General features: G+C 57.2%; 1 protein-coding gene across 1 annotated transcript in view; it reads right to left on the bottom strand.

Annotated features, from left to right (window-relative positions):
• Window positions 1-15,419, bottom strand: part of NOTCH3 (notch receptor 3) — a 32,588-nt gene that overhangs the window by 3,878 nt on the left and 13,291 nt on the right. The window contains exons 17-31 of the mRNA XM_028095317.2: window positions 15,089-15,314; window positions 14,446-14,647; window positions 14,154-14,307; window positions 13,543-13,727; window positions 12,836-12,968; window positions 12,490-12,747; window positions 12,289-12,407; window positions 11,344-11,909; window positions 9,333-9,665; window positions 7,473-7,627; window positions 7,124-7,346; window positions 6,001-6,085; window positions 3,663-3,825; window positions 2,280-2,584; window positions 1,859-2,006 (exon numbers count right to left, since the gene is read on the bottom strand). Coding sequence (XP_027951118.1) covers window positions 1,859-2,006; window positions 2,280-2,584; window positions 3,663-3,825; window positions 6,001-6,085; window positions 7,124-7,346; window positions 7,473-7,627; window positions 9,333-9,665; window positions 11,344-11,909; window positions 12,289-12,407; window positions 12,490-12,747; window positions 12,836-12,968; window positions 13,543-13,727; window positions 14,154-14,307; window positions 14,446-14,647; window positions 15,089-15,314 — 3,255 coding nt within the window. The remainder of the gene's footprint in view (window positions 1-1,858; window positions 2,007-2,279; window positions 2,585-3,662; window positions 3,826-6,000; window positions 6,086-7,123; window positions 7,347-7,472; window positions 7,628-9,332; window positions 9,666-11,343; window positions 11,910-12,288; window positions 12,408-12,489; window positions 12,748-12,835; window positions 12,969-13,542; window positions 13,728-14,153; window positions 14,308-14,445; window positions 14,648-15,088; window positions 15,315-15,419) is intronic.

Below are 15,419 nucleotides of genomic sequence, written 5' to 3'. Positions count from 1 at the left end.
CACACTCAATTATCACTAGCCATCAGGGAAATAAAAATGAAAACCACAATGAGATACCAATTCACACCCACTAGGAAGGCTAGCACAAAAGACAGACAATACCATCTGTTTGGGAGGACGTGAAGAAACTGGAACAACTGGAACCCTTGTGCACTAATGGCAGGGACATCAAACAGGGGCAGGCGCTATGGAAAACAGTCAGGCCACTCCTCACAAGGTTCAACACAGAGTGATCACATGACCATATGACCCAGACCCAGCAATTCTGCTCCTGAATGTTTACCCAAGAGAAATGAAAACCACACGTCTACACCAAAACTTGTACATGAATGTTCATAGCAGCAATAGCCAAAAAGTAGAAACTCCCCTAAGGCCCATCAATGGATAAACTGATAAACAAAATGTATATCCATACAATGGAATATTATTTGATCATTAAAAAATCACAAACAAATTAAAAGTACCAGTCCCTGCTACCACACTTCATAAACCTTAAAAACAATATGCTGAGCGAAAGAAGCCAGCCAAAAAAGACCATATATTATTTGATTCCACTTATAGGAAATATTCACAGTAGGCAAATCCATCGAGAGAGAAAGTACGTTCGTTAGTGGTTGCCCAGGGCTAGGAAGACAAGATTGGAGGGGGTCAGCTAATGGTGAGAGCTTGTTTTCCAGGTGATGAAAATGTTATAAAATGTATTGTGAGGATAGTGGCACAACTATGTGATTATACTAAAAGCCACTGGATGTTATACTTTCAGTGGCTGAATTGGATGGTATGTGAATTATATCTAAATAAAGCCTTAAAAAAAAAAAGGCAGGCAAAACAAAGGTTAAAAAATTAAATGAAGGCGCCTGGGTGGCTCAGTCGGTTAAGCATCAGCCTTCGGCTCAGGTCATGATCCCGGGGTCCTGGAATCAAGCTCCGCATCGGGCTCCCTGCTCAGCAAGGAGTCTGCTTCTCCCTCTGCCTCTGCCCCTCCCCCCCAACTCATGCTCTCTCTCTCTCTCTCTCTCTCTCTCAAATAAATAAATAAAATCTTAAAAAAAAAACTAAATGAAATAAGACATTTGGCTCTTCATTCCCCCTAGCCACATTTCAAGGGCTCCAAAGCCACCACACTGGACAGCAGAGACCAAGAGTATTTCCATCTTCACAGAAAGTTCTATTGGACAGCAGTCCTCCAGAGCCACAGTTCTCAACCGGGGTGATCCCCCCACCCAGGGGCATTTGCCAATGTCGGAAGACATTTTGGGTTGTCACAACTAGGGAGTGGGGTGCTGCTAGCATCTAGTGGGTCAAGGCCAGGGATGCCAGCTTAGTATCCTACATTGCAAGGACAGCCCTCCGCACGAAGAATCATCCATCATCCCAAGTGTAAATGGGGTAGAGGTTGAAAACACCTGCTTCAAAGGATGTTTATGAGCATCTGAGTGTGTCTGCAGCCATGTGAGGTGCTCTGGTCATGAGGGCAGGTTATGAATCTGCACCGGCGGGGACCTGGGCCCGCAAGCCGCCTCCACAGAGGCAGTTACATCACGTGGGGATTTGGCCAATGTGCAAACGTAGTACGCCAGCTGTCCAGCAGAGGGCAGCAGAGCAGGTTCTTCTAACAAAGCGGATGGAAATGAAGTGTCTTGGGGAAGGCCACTTTTTCTAAGTCACTGAGGTGTCATATGGGCTAGGGGAGGCCATAAAAAAAGAAAAAAAAAACATGTGAGTTTAAGTCCATGTCGAAGCCCTATTGTATGTGCATGAGTTTCAGTGATCGGGTCTCAAGATAATTCACATAAGACAGTCAGGGCCCAGGTGATACCCTCTCAGCCTCCACCCACTGCTACTCCCCACAGCTTACCAAGCTCATCCACAGCATTGACATCAGCATGGCTGGCAATGAGCTCTTCCACCATGCCCTCCACCGCCAGGCGGGCGGCCAGGATTAGTGCCGTAGAGCCATCCGCCATGCGGGCATCCAGGTCTGTGGAGCGGTTCCGGATGAGAATCTAGAAGAGAAAGCATGCAGAAGGGAGGGTCATGGCAGAAACAGAGGGACCAGGAGCATCTGTAAGTCCTCTGAGTTCCCCAACCACCTCCCACCCCCCCCCCCCGTCCCCTAGACTCCATGAAGTTTGGGAAGCAGCTATCTGCCGGCCACCGTATATCACCATTTAACAGATGAGAAAAACAAAGCTCTATTTTGCAGGACCAGGGCTCAAACCCAGGTCTGCCTGATGCCTGTGCAAGCTCCAAAGTCCAAAGGGGCAGGTGCATCTCACCTGGAACACGCCCTGGGCATCCGCGGTGACAGCAGTGTGCAAAGGAGTGCGCCCTGAGTGGTCCTGGGCATTGGTGTCTGCCCCAGCATCCAGCAACCGCTTGGCTGCATCAGCCCGGGCGTAGCGGGCAGCCAGGTGCAGGGCTGTCTCCCCTGTGCGGTCAGTCCGTGCCCCAAGCTGGGCTCCCTGGCAGATCAAGTCTGAGATGATGCTGGCTGATGTGTCTTCTGCTTCATCCTCCTCAGGGGGCATTGGCTCCAGGGCCCCCCCACAGAAGGAGGCCAGCATCAGTGGAGTGAAGCCATCTGCGGGGACCAGGAGTATGTCAAAGGGAGGTGGGCACAGGGGCCTTTCCAGGGACTACTATTGAGGGCACTGCATTAGGAGGAAGTGGGACACATGAGAGCACAAGAGGGAATGGCGTGCGCGTGTGCGCGCGCACACACACACACACACACACCCCTGTGTCAGGTACCCCAGAAACCAACCCAGGATGAGGATTCACAGGCAGCCCTTCCGTGATTTGTCACGGTAGAGGATCCAGGAGGGAGGGAGGGAGGAGCAAGCATTCAGCCTCAGGCAAATTCCCAGGGGTTTACTTCAGCCTGATCCTGAAGGGGGACCCTGGAGGCTGAACTGTACCTCAAGCTGTAATCCGGCTCCAGGCAAAGGAGCTGTGCCTTTCACACGCCCCCACCCACTGGTAAAGAGCCACCCCAGGGACATAAAATCCCAGGCACCTCAGACCCTGGTAGCCTGAGGAATTTCAAAAGAGAGCCATAGGTGCAGGCCATTTGGAACAAAAGCAAAATGAGCTGGGGGAGGACTACCCTGAAATGTGGCAAAGGCGGATCCAAGAGGATCCAAATAATGTGATCTGCTACCTTCTGCATGAGCATTTGCCCCTGTTTCCCTTAGGGAGCCACGTGCACCCCACTCCCCATCCTCAAGCCCTGGGTAGCGCTAGGGGCCTTAGCCCCGCCCCTTGCAGTTAATCTGCATATTCCAGCCCCCAGGGCACACTGATTAGTTGAGGGATGGGCACGTGACTGCAGCCCATCCAGTCAGAAGTCACCCCGGGACGTCTGCTGGTGCAGCTGCGGGTCTGGGCCTGTGGCTACCGTGCCCCCAGGGGAAAGCCTCCCCGGGCTGGAGCCATGAGGCCGTGAGTCCTGGACCCAAATATCCGTGATGCTTCCAGTTACCAGAGCCAGTAAACTCGTTTGAGTTGGGCTATCATCACAACCCAGAGTCCTGATTAACACACACCCCACAGACGGACGCTGGACACACCCTACTCTCCCCAGAACCCAGACCCAGATGCAACTTTTCAGAAGTAGGATGGGGAAAGGGCATCCTTGGAGGGGAGGCCCCGTGGCTGACCTGGGCCTCGCACATTGACATCCATGCCATCAGCATCCACATCGCCCTGCGGGGGTGTCAGCGCCATGGCTGGTGCCACACGGATGTCTGCGGCAACCAGGTGGTGTTGGGTCCACTGGCGGCAATCCACAGCATCCTCAGCCCCCACACAGGGCTCCTCTACCTGAAGGCATAAGGACCAGGGCTCTCACAAAGAGCTGGGAGAGAGATAGTCAGAGGGACAGTCTGGGCGCCCTCACAGGTTCCTCTCATGGAGGTGCGCACTCACAGCCCCAAGAAACCCTGAATATCCGGCTTCTCTTATACATACGGAAACAGGAAATTGACATACTGGAGCTCACAGAACTCATAAAAGGAAGAACTGGGATTCTACTCTGGGTTGGAAGTGGGGAGGGCTAGGAACCCAAGGAGGTGATCAAAGAAGAGACACAGAGCATAGCACCTGTCAGCACACGCCTGTCTATACACTAGACATAACACACCAAAAGTGAAGAGGACCGTCCCATGACAACTGTATCAAGAAGAATAAAATACTTAGAATTAAATTTAACAAAAGAAATGCAAAACTTGTATTCTGGAAACTATAAATCACACTGGTAAAAAAAAATGTGGGGGCGGGGGCAGGTGATCCTTTATGGATCAATTATAATCTGAGAAAAGGGTGATTGGCTGGGAGGGAAAGAGAGAAGCAGGGGGAAGCTCTGGATACCATGTGGGGCTCCTACCCAGTACCATGAACATGAACATGAGGTATCAGGGCAGAATAGTCATACACAAATGTATTGATTTACCTTCACAAGCATGGGCCCTGGGCCCCTGGCAGGAGCTTGATAGAGTTCAGGCTCAGGGTCCAAAAGGCATAGTGATGTTATGAAAACAGGACGGGTGTATTCTTAACTAGCCTGCCAGGACATTTAAGAGCCTTCGGGCACCAAACACAGCCTGATCAAGCCAGACCTGAGCTTAAGGACCCAGGTAGAGAGTTGAATTTCATGGAAGGGGAGAGCCAGGTGATGGGCAGCTGTCCCATCCTCCCTGACCCTTTCTGGTTAGCTGTCCATCAGCTGGCAAATCACACGAGAGCTCTGAGCTTCTCATTAGCAAAATCAGGATAATGCTGTCATTCTGCAATCCGAAAATGCCATCAAAAACATATTGCGCTATCTACTTAATACCCACTTTGGGATGAGAAAGAAAAAGAAAAGCCTGAGGTGAACAGATTTCTTCAGGTGTCAATTGTAATAGATGTCTCCATTTCACAAACATTAAAATCTAGGCAGGGGGTGCCCCCGGTGGCTCAGTCAGTTAAGCATCAGACTCTTGGTTTTGGCTCAGGTCACGATCTCAGGGTGGTGAGATTGAGCCCCATATCGGGCTCCAAGCTCAGCACAGTCTGCTTGAGCTTCTCTCTCCTTCTTCCTCTGCCCCTCCCCCTGCTTGTGCGTGCACTCTCACTCACTGGTGCTCTCTCTCTCATAAATAAAGGGGAGAGGCAGGCTGAGAACTGCCTCTAGGCAGGGAGAGGCAGCAGAGAACTGAGGTGTATATTAATAGCTGCTTTATAGGGTCCTCATAAAAATGAAATAAGATGCTCATGTGTGTGTTCAAGACATTCAGCAAGTAGAAAGAAATGCTAGCAGGAACCTGTTACAGACAGAACGGTGCTCCTCCAAAAGTCAGATGCTGAAGCCCTACCCTCCAACATGATTATATTTGGACGTAGGACTTTAAGGAGGTAATTAAGCCGAAACAAGGGCATAAGGGTGGGGCCCTAATGCAATAGGGCTGACATCCTTTTAAGAAAAGGCAGAAACACCAGGGCTCTCCCCCTCCAGGCACACGGAGGAATGCCGTGTGAGGACACATGGAGAAGGCAGCTGTTTGCAAGGCCAGAAGAGAGCCCTAACCAAGAACCAACCCTGCCAGCACCTTGATCTTGGACTTCCAGCCCGCAGAACTGTGAGAAAATAGGGATCTGTTGTTTAAGCCCCCCAGTCTGTGGTATTTCGTAATGGCAGCCCAAGCTGACTAAGAGCCCATGGGTGTGGCCCCAGCAGAGGACATGGTGTTTAAAACCAGCTAGGAGCACTTTCAGCCCGGGCACGCTGGACAAAGTTGGACCCAGCAGAGAGAAAGCAGAGTTGCTGTCTGGGCCAGGGGCAGGAAGACCCCCCCCCCGGCCTGGGAGCAGGGGCCTGGTTAGAGAGGGGCACAATGAGGCAGATGCCATGACTCTTCCCCCAGAGCCGAGGAGAGCAGAGATTTCCCGACTCTCCCCCTGGCCATTGGGGCCTCCACCCAGGACCCTGAGGGCAGGGGTCAGAGAAAGGGGCAGAACCTTCAGTCGCTTAGCCTCTGGGCACTCCGTGTCCATCCAGTCTGTGGCCACCTCCCCCATCAGACTCTCGCTCTTGGCCATGTTCCTGTGGGGACAATGGGAACGGGGCAAGGGAGAGGAGACAATGGAGATGGGCAACCTGATAGGCGAATTTGGGGTGGGATCAGAGAAGAGCTCCCAGAGGCCAGGTCTGGGTCTAGGGTTGGGTTCTGGGGTCCTGGGTCAGTAGGCACAGGAGACAGGGTCAAGATACAGGGTCCAAAGAGAGCATGCAGGATGAAGTCAAGGTCGCAGTGGGGGGGGGGGTAGTCAGGGGTTATGATGGGTGGCGGCCAGGGTCTTAAGGTGGAATTGGGGAAGGGACAGGAGTGGGGTCAGGGGTCAGAACAGTGGGCTATGGGATAGGTGAGGGTCACAGGCATGTAGCAGGGATTATAGAAGATGACATGAGGATGCAGTTGTCCTCGCCACAGGTGAGAGATGCAGCCAGGATCAAGGATGCTGTATTGAGGAGTAAAGAGGTCATGGGGTCACAGGAGAGGGGTAAATTCAGGGGTTAGGTCAGGGTGGGGTTGGGGGTCTTGAGGGACACATCAGGGAGTTGGAGGCGAGGCCCAGGGCCAAGGCCAGGATTGAGGATCATGAAGAATGAACGCTGAGTTGGGGGTGGAAAGAGGGTCAGAATGGGGTCAAAGGTCAGAGTGAGTTAGAGTCAGAGGTGGTACTGGGGGGTCATAGAGCATAGGGTCAGGGATCAGTGAGGGGTTGAGGTGCAAACAGGGATCATGAGGCCAGCAGTCATGTGGGAACAAATCTGAGAATGAGGGTGAAGTCAGAGAGGCCAGGATCAGGGCAGGGTCACGGTGGGGTAAGAGTAGGATTTGAGTCAAGGGAACTGAGATACAGGAAATGGGGTGAGGGGGGTCATGAGTCCGGGGTGATCCCCAGGGATCATGGAGTCAGTCAGTGGTCAAGGAGATGAGCACAGGCGTCTGGGCTGGGGTCTGAAGTTAGGGTCCGCTTGGGATGAGAGGTCAGAATCGGGTCAAAGTGGGCTCAAGGACTCCCAAGACCCCCCCCCACACACACACACACAGGCATGGAGAGTGGGCAGGGTCCTTACTTCATGCCCAGCGCATCTTGGCCCACGGGCTCCCGCCGGCCCTTGTGGCCGGCAGCCACATCCTTGTGGAGCGCGAAGCCCTCGGGGAACCAGAGGGTGCTGTGCTCGCGCTTGCGCCGGGCGACCATGACACCCAGGACGAGGATGACCAGCAGGAAGACGGCGCTGGCGGCCAGCAGGGGAAGCAACGGCACACTTGGCTCTGGCAGCTCCAGCGGCTCCCCTGTGGGCGGGAAGCGGGGGGGGGGGGGGGGGGGGGCAGGGCTTCAACCACAGGCCAGGGCCCCCCCCCCGCGGAGCCCCGGCTCCACCCTCGCCTCCCACGGGTGGGGGGGGCCCCGGGCCTCACCCCGAACGGCACGCAGCGGGTACGGGAAGTCAAGGCGCTCCACGGCCGACAGCGCTCCCAGGTAGTCGGCCGCGCTCTGCGCATCGGGGAAGCAGTGGTCATTCTCGGGCGACTGCAGGCACAGCCGGTTGTCAATCTCCAGCATCACCACAGAGCTGCAAGGACACGAGGGAAGGACAGGCGGGTTCCATGGGGCACCTGCTGTAAGCCAGGCACGGAGCCCCATCCCAGGGACTCAGAGGAGTCCTCTCCTCTCACCATGTTGCCAGGGCCCACCTGCCCCCAGTCTGGCATCCAACCCACCACGCCCCAAAACCAGTCTTGCTGTGGCCACCAGTGACCCCTTGGCCACGAATCCAGTGGGCATTGTTTTCATGTCAACATCTCTAGTGGATGCCGTTGGCGCACACCCAGGTCTGCAGCTTCTAACAGCTGACGGCCGCCTCTTCTCCAGAAAACTGACCTCAGCAAAGTGGGGACCTCTTCATTTGGGAGGTGACACCCCTTAGGGCAGCCCTCAGCCCATGACTGGCGGATACAGGGTATACAAAGTGGCCCTTTAGAGGGCACCTGGGTGGCTCAGTCGGTAAGCGTCTGCCTTCGGCCCAGGTCATGATTCCAGGGTCCTGGGATCGAGCCCTGTGTCAGGCTCCCTGCTGAGCGGGGAGTCTGCTTCTCCCTCTCCCTCTCCCTGCCGCTCCCCCTGCTTGTACTTTCTCTCTCTCTAACAAAACATAAAAAACCTTTAAAAAAAAAAAAAAAGCAAAGTGGCCCTTCTGTCTCAAGGGGGGATGGACTCTAGGGTGCTATTCGCGCTCTAGAGCTCCCTGAGGGATCGCGCTGAGGCCAGACTGAGACCCCTTCCTGCCCCATCCTGCGTCCCTCATCCCCTCTCTCCTGAGAGCACCCCTTCCATGCGGCACATACATCTGACTCCCCATCTCAGACTCTCCAAACTCCCTCTTGCCTTGAGATCCCTAGTGCCGCACGGCCCAGTTCTCCTGCTATCTCTCTGGCTACTCCTCTTTTTTGAGCTGATTTCCCTCAACCAATCCTTAGGTCTCAATGTCCCCAGATCATTCTTCTGTCCCCACTTCTTTGAGTCCCTCCCATGGCTTCAACAACCCTTTTATCTTTCTTGTGCATATCTTCAGCCTCTGGCTGTCTCCTAGGGGGGAGGCTCCACGATACCCCCAGACTCCTCAGATTCTGCAAGCCTGAATGTGACCCCTGTTTATCATCCTGTGTCCTTATCTCGATGAGACCCCCCCCCCGGCCCCACCGCCCCCAGATACCCTATCCCCACACCCAGGGAACATCCAGGGACTGGTAGGTCAGCCACCCAACTCCATCCACTCCCCCATTCCAGCTGTCCCTGTCAGAGCCCATGTCCTCTGTCTCTAGAATCCAGCCCTCCTCTGTCAGGGGCCCCCTCCCTGCTCAGAGGCCACACCTCCCTTCTGGCCTCTCTCCCAGGCCACCATCAGGAAAATTCTGTTTTCCATTTCTAAAAAAAAATAAAAAACTACACATGCCCTTAACCACTCTGCTCCCCAGAGGACCCTTGCCGGTACCCGGAGGCACTTCTGGTTGTCACATCTTGGGGGGGCGGTGGGGGGTGGAGGCCAAGCACGCTGCTGCTGAGCATCCGGTAGCACACAAGACAACCCCCTACAGCAAAGAATGACCCAGCCCCAAATGACAGAGGTGCCGAAGGTGGGACGTGCTGGTCACATCACCAGGAAGGCTCCCCAAGATGTTAAGGGAAGTGAAACACCCAAGACCTGATGAGCAGGGACCCTCCCCTCCCAGATCAGCACCCCAAGGAACCTCACGGCTCCTCCAGGGTGGAGCTCTCACCCGATCACCTCGGGGGCCAGCTCCCGCCTGTTCCGGGATTCGGAGCCAGGACCAGGCCGGTGGTAAGGAAAGACCATGGCCTGGCCGTGTTCGTCCAGGCGGAAGCGCAGCGAGGTGCGCAGGATGCCGCTGAGCCGCTGCAGGAAGTCGGCGCTGGAGCGCAGCAGCTCCTCGGGCGGCAGCAGCACGGTGAGCACCAGCACACCGCGGGCCAGCAGGGCCGGCACCTCGCCCGCACAGTCCAGCCCGTCCCAGCCGCACTCCTCCGTGTTGCAGCCCTGGTCGCAGCGGCCATCGGCAAAGTGGTCCGCACAGTACTTCTCGTACACTGGGCTGAGGGAGGGGGGAGTGGGGTCAGGGTCATCGAACACCCCTTCACACGCACCGGAGAGCACCCAGACTCCAGAGACACAAGGGGGACAGACGGTGAAAGCACAGAGAGCTAGAAGGCATCCGACAGGTGTCAGGGCTTCTGCAAATCCAGTCGTTCCTTCAGAAACTAGTCATAAATAAATATTGACAGATGCCCGCTGTGTGTTGGATGCTGCTATAGGCCTCCAGGATATGGCTCAGACACAAATCCTTGCCCAGGAAGAGGAGGCATTCCAGTGGGCAGAGACAGACATTAAAAGAGATGAATGAGCAGCAGAATACACAGCATTTCAATTACACATCAGTCAAAGCTAAATATAAACACACACATACACACACGGTGCTACATGGAATTAAATGCTAAGGAGAAACATAAAGCAAGGGAAGTACTGGGGGAGGCCAGGGAGGAGCTCACTGAGAAGGGGCTGCTGTTTGAGCAAAGGCTTGAAGGAGGTGAGGGAGGAGCCATGTAGCTTCCTGAGGGAAGAGGGTTCCAGGCAGAGGGAACAGCAGTGCAGTGCAAAGACCCTGAGGTGCGTCCAAGCCTAGGGTATCTGAGAAATGGCAGAGGCCAGGGTGTTTGGAGCAGGGTGGGTGAGGAGGAAAGTGGGGGTAATAAAGACAGGGAGACAAAAAATGAGGGAAGCGTTCTAGGCAGACAGAGGGACAAAAGAGGCAGAGCACAGGGATGGACCGATGGAATGCCTGGGACGGAAAGACAGCACTCATGAATAGACAGAGACAGGGGCAGGAGATGGGCAGGGAGGGACAGGTAGGGGCATGGACAGATGAATGGGCATATAGGGAGGCAAAAAGGGTGAGTAGATGGACAGAAGGACAGACAGAAGAGGTACATGGATGCACATGGATGAAGAGGCACAGATGAACAGACAAATGAGGCACATGGACAAACTGGCATACAGTCAGACGGATGGACAGATGAGGCCCAAGAATGGACCAGAAGAGTGTAGGCAGGGGAGCCTGGGAGGCTCAGCGGGTTAAGTGTCTGCCTTCAGCTCAGGTCATGATCCTCAGGTCCTGGGATCGAGCCCCAAGTCGGGCTCCCTGCTCAGCGGGAAGCCTGCTGCTCCCTCTGCCCCTTCCCCCCATGTTGCGCTCTCGCTCTCTCTCTCTCTCTCAAACGAATGGATAAAATCTAAAAAAAGAAGAAGAAGAAGAAGTAGACAAACATTTGGGTGTACTGAGGGACGAAAGGAATTCACAGATGGACAGAATAAAGCCCAAAGATGGACAAACAGGACATAGGGAGAGACAGATGGAGCGCACAAGCAGAAAGAAAGACAGACGGATGGACACACTGATGGACAAACAGGTCATGTCTTGTGTGGACGGAGGGACAGACAGCAGTGGCACATGGGCAGGCAGATGAGCCGCACAGACAAACAGCACTCAGACAAACAGCACTCAGACAGGCAGACAGGGTACACGAAGAAGCCGAGGGGGCCAGTGAGTGGACATCCAACAGACAGTCGAAGGGTGGACTGACAGGCCAGTGAAAGGGCGGATAGGGCGGGGCCCATGGATGGGCAGGTGTGGCACACGGACGGAGAAGACGCAGACCGAGGCGAGCGGTCAGACGGACCGGTCAAAGGGACGACAGACAGACGGAGGGGCTCACTTGCAGGCTCGCTCGCGGCCGCCCGCGCGGCAATCGAAGTTGTCGTAGAGGCAGGCTGGCGAGCTGCAGGCGGGGTCACAGCGACTGTTGTTGAAGAGGCGCCAGCACTGCAGCGCCGCGCACTGCCGCCAGGGGTCGCCCACGCTCAGCGAGCAGTCGCCGCCGTCCCAGCCGCAACCCGGGCTGTTGCACTCGCGGTCACAGCGCTTGTCCCCGCTCTTGGCCTCGCAGGCTGCGCTCGGGCACAGAGGCTCCTCCGGGGCCTCGGGCGCCGCCGCGGGCGCCTCGCAGCGCGCTCCGGCCCAGCCCGGCGCGCACGTGCAGCGGAAGAAGGGGGCGAGCGGCGCGGGGCGGCAGGAGCCACCGTGGAGGCACGGGGAGGCCACGCAGCTGGCGTTGGCGGCCACCGGCGGCGACCCCCGCGCGCCCCGGCAGGCGGGCCCCGACAGTCCGGGGGGACAGGCGCAGCGCGGCCCACGGACCGTCTGCTGGCACGGGACGCCCGCCGGACACTGCAGCTCCCGGCAGGAGCGCGCCACCCTCTCGCAACGCGGGCCCCAGAACGGCTGGAGATGGGAGATGGGATCCGGTTGGAGAAAGAGAGGGGAGGGAGGGATTTGCAAGGGAGAAGAGAGAGAGGGGAGGATAGGGGGTCAAGGCTTGAGAAGGTTGAGCCTCCAATCTCCCCAGGTCCCGCCCAACCTCTCCCTTGCCCACTGGAGGCCCCACCTTGCAGAAAAGCCCCGCCTTCCCCAGGAGGCCAGGTCTCCAAACCCCAGTGCCTCCTCCCCCGCCCCACAAAGACACACACACTCTCTCTCTCTCTCCAGGTATTTTCAGTATTTCTCAGGAACCCCCTTCCCTTCCACCTCTTCTCCCCTAAAGCCACGCCCTCTAGCGAGGCCACGCTCGCACTCCTCCCCCAGAGACACCGATGTGACCTACCGGAATGCAGTGACAGGTAAATGTCAGCACACCCCCAGGGCCTGGGCTGGGACGGCACTGGCCTCCGTGCTGGCATGGCTGGGACTCGCAGGGAGACAGGACAGTCTGACAGCGGGGACCTAGACAAGCAGGAGCTAGCGAATCAGCCACAGTGTAGGCACACAGGCAGGATCCCAGGGCAGCCGCCTCTCCCATGCTTACCTGTGAAGCCTGCTCGGCAAATGCAGTGGAAGCCCCCACCTGGGTCCTGCAGACAATCCCGAGTGTGTGCATCATGGCAGGCACCCGGGTGACACTCATTGATGTCCGCCTCACAGCGCAAGCCAGTGTATCCGGGGGGGCAGGTGCAGCGGAAGCCACCCACCAGGTCCACGCAGGTACCATTGTGCAGGCACCGGGGGCCCTGGTCCAGGGGTGGGCCTGGGCCACAGTCGTCCTCATTAATCTCACAGAGCACGCCTTGGGGAGGGGAGGATGGGGGGGAGCAGTCAGGAGGGGATGGAGACCCAGTCTCCCATCCTGTCCCCCAACCCTAGCCCTGGCATACCCAGTGTTCCTGGGGGGCAGGAGCAGAGATAGCGGGCCACTAGGTCAATGCAGAAGCCACCGTGCTGGCAGGGCTGGGAGGCACACTCATCTACATCATCCTCACAGTTGTCCCCCATGTAGCCAGCTGGACACTGCAGTGATGTGAGACAGGGACCTCTAAGCCCAGAGGGACACAGATACTCCCCATGAAGACACAGAGATCACAGGACCAAAGGACATACAGTCTCATCCGACACACAGAGGAATGCCCTGTTTGCAGAAACACACACACACACACAGTACAAGGAAACACACCCACTCACAGAGGACACCCAGACACAGAGAGTTAGAGACACAGCCAGTGCAAAGGGACACACACATACAAATGCACAGGAGAGACATCCAGATGCCCAGATGTACCCAAGACACATACAACCAGAGATGCACTCGGACACCAGCACATGCATTCATACCCAAAAGATGGGGCGCACAGAGGGATAGATACATCCAGGAAACAACCAAAGACAGAGGCACACCCAGACACACAGAAAGTCCTCAGATCAACCAAGAAATACACCCACAAGATTATACCCAGAGACACAAAAGCAAAAACCCAGACATGCCTAGGGAGACACACCCACACCAGGTCACAGACACACGGAAATGTGTGTGCAGACACACCCAGCATGACCAGCTCCCCTCTCCCCGACTCTGGGTGCCCCTTACCTCGCACACATAACCCCCCACGTAGCCTCTGCAGGTGCCCCCATGTTGGCAGGGCTGGGCCAAGCAGGGGTCCACCTCCTGCTCACAGTGGCTGCCCGTGCGGCCTTCTGGGCACACGCAGTAGTGGGAATTGTCCTTGTCCACACACCGCCCACCTGTCTGACACAGCTCTTCCAGCCGTACCCCTGCGCAGAGGAGAGCCCGGTCAGGCACGGATTTGCCCCTCCCTGCCTGCATCGCTCACAGCATCACGGAACATCCCTGCGGCCATCAGTCACCAGGGCCTCACGCACACCCCATCGGGTTGTCACACAAGCCCCCGCCCAAACTGGCACGGGCTCAGTCACTGACACACAAACACATATCCACACCTTTGCTGCGCGCACTAGCTCAGTCACACACAGCATCACCGACATCATCCCAGCTACCTCGTGGTGACTGTGACACCATCCTGGCCCTGACCAGCTGTGCCACGTTACACATCCACCAACACTCAGCCACACACCCCATCCCGCCTGTATGCTCTGCCATAGCCTTACTGTATTCACATTAGCAAGATGTGCACACACCCGCTCCGGAGCCCCACACCCAGCCTCTGTGCTCCCCCTCACCGATCTGGGCTGCGGCCTCCCTGCAGGGCACACTCCGGATGTCACAGAGGCGGCCGCTCCACCCCGGGGGGCAAAGGCAGTAGAAGGTGGCCCCGGTCGGGGCACAGCGACCCCCGTTCTGACAGGGCGCGCGGCTGCACCAGTCTACCAGCGTCTGGAGGCGAAGGTGTCAGCGTCAGCACTCGAGGACCCCCGAGGAGCCGCATGGCAGCTTCTCCAGGGTCTCGGGCAGGCCCCTACCCCAGAACAGCCCTCCAAATTCTTCCCCCAGGCCCCCGGTGACCCCGCCCACCTGGCACTGCGCGCCAGTGAAGCCCTCCGGGCAGGTGCAGCGGAAGCCAGGGTGGGCAGCAGTGCAGACGCCCCCATGCAGACAGGGCCGAGAGAGGCAGGGGTCGGCCTCGTGCTGGCAGTGTGCGCCCGTGTAGCCGGGGCGGCACTGGCAGCTGAACGAGCTCACGCCGTCCACGCAGGTCCCGCCATGGAAGCAGGAGCTGGAGGGGAAGGGAGGGACGGGTCAGGCTCCGCCCCCATGCAGGCCCCGCCTTCCTGGCCCTTCCTCTCCCCCCCCCCCCCCCCGGCCCCCGTGGAGAGGGCACTCTTCTCTGACCCCTACCCCCCTACCAGAAGCCAAAGCCCCAGCAGAGGTCCCGCCCCTTCCTCTCCCTTAGCCCCAACTTACCAAGTACTTCAGACCTAAGGTGGGAGCCACGTGGAGGCCCTGCCCTGGCCTGACCTCACTCCCTTAGGAACCAGTGTCCCTAAGGTGACCTCCAAACAGATGCCCTGACCCTTCCCGGACACTGCTCCATCACGAATCAGAGCTGTGAGGTGGGTGCCACGCCGAGAACCCCCTTCCTGTCCCCACCCCTTCTCATGTTCCACACCCCATCCGACGCCAGGGTCCCTGAGCTCCCGGTAGAGGCCCCACACACCTGGGGCTGCAGTCCGGTAGGTCCTGCTCACAGTGGAAACCTCCATAACCAGGTGGGCAGGTGCAGGTAAAGGAGGCCACGTGGTCGGTGCACGTGCCCGGGCCACAGGGGCTGCTCAGACACTCGTCCACATCTCGGGCACAGTGGGGACCAGCGAAGCCAGGGAGGCAGGAGCACGAAAAGGAGTCCACGCCATCCTGACAGGAGCCACCATTCAGGCAGGGGTCTAAGGTCCAAAGGGAGAAGGCCTGGTCATACCCCTTGCCCCCCATCAGCCCAGCCTGACCCAGCCATGCCTCTCATAGCGGGGAATCAGGAGGAAACCAGGCTT

The sequence above is a fragment of the Eumetopias jubatus genome, unplaced genomic scaffold (assembly GCF_037043125.1).
Source record: "Eumetopias jubatus isolate StellerSeaLion01/CBP00866 unplaced genomic scaffold, mEumJub1_p1.0 scaffold_1, whole genome shotgun sequence".
NCBI classification, from domain to species: domain Eukaryota; kingdom Metazoa; phylum Chordata; class Mammalia; order Carnivora; family Otariidae; genus Eumetopias; species Eumetopias jubatus.
This window is presented reverse-complemented; position numbering and strand designations above follow the sequence as displayed.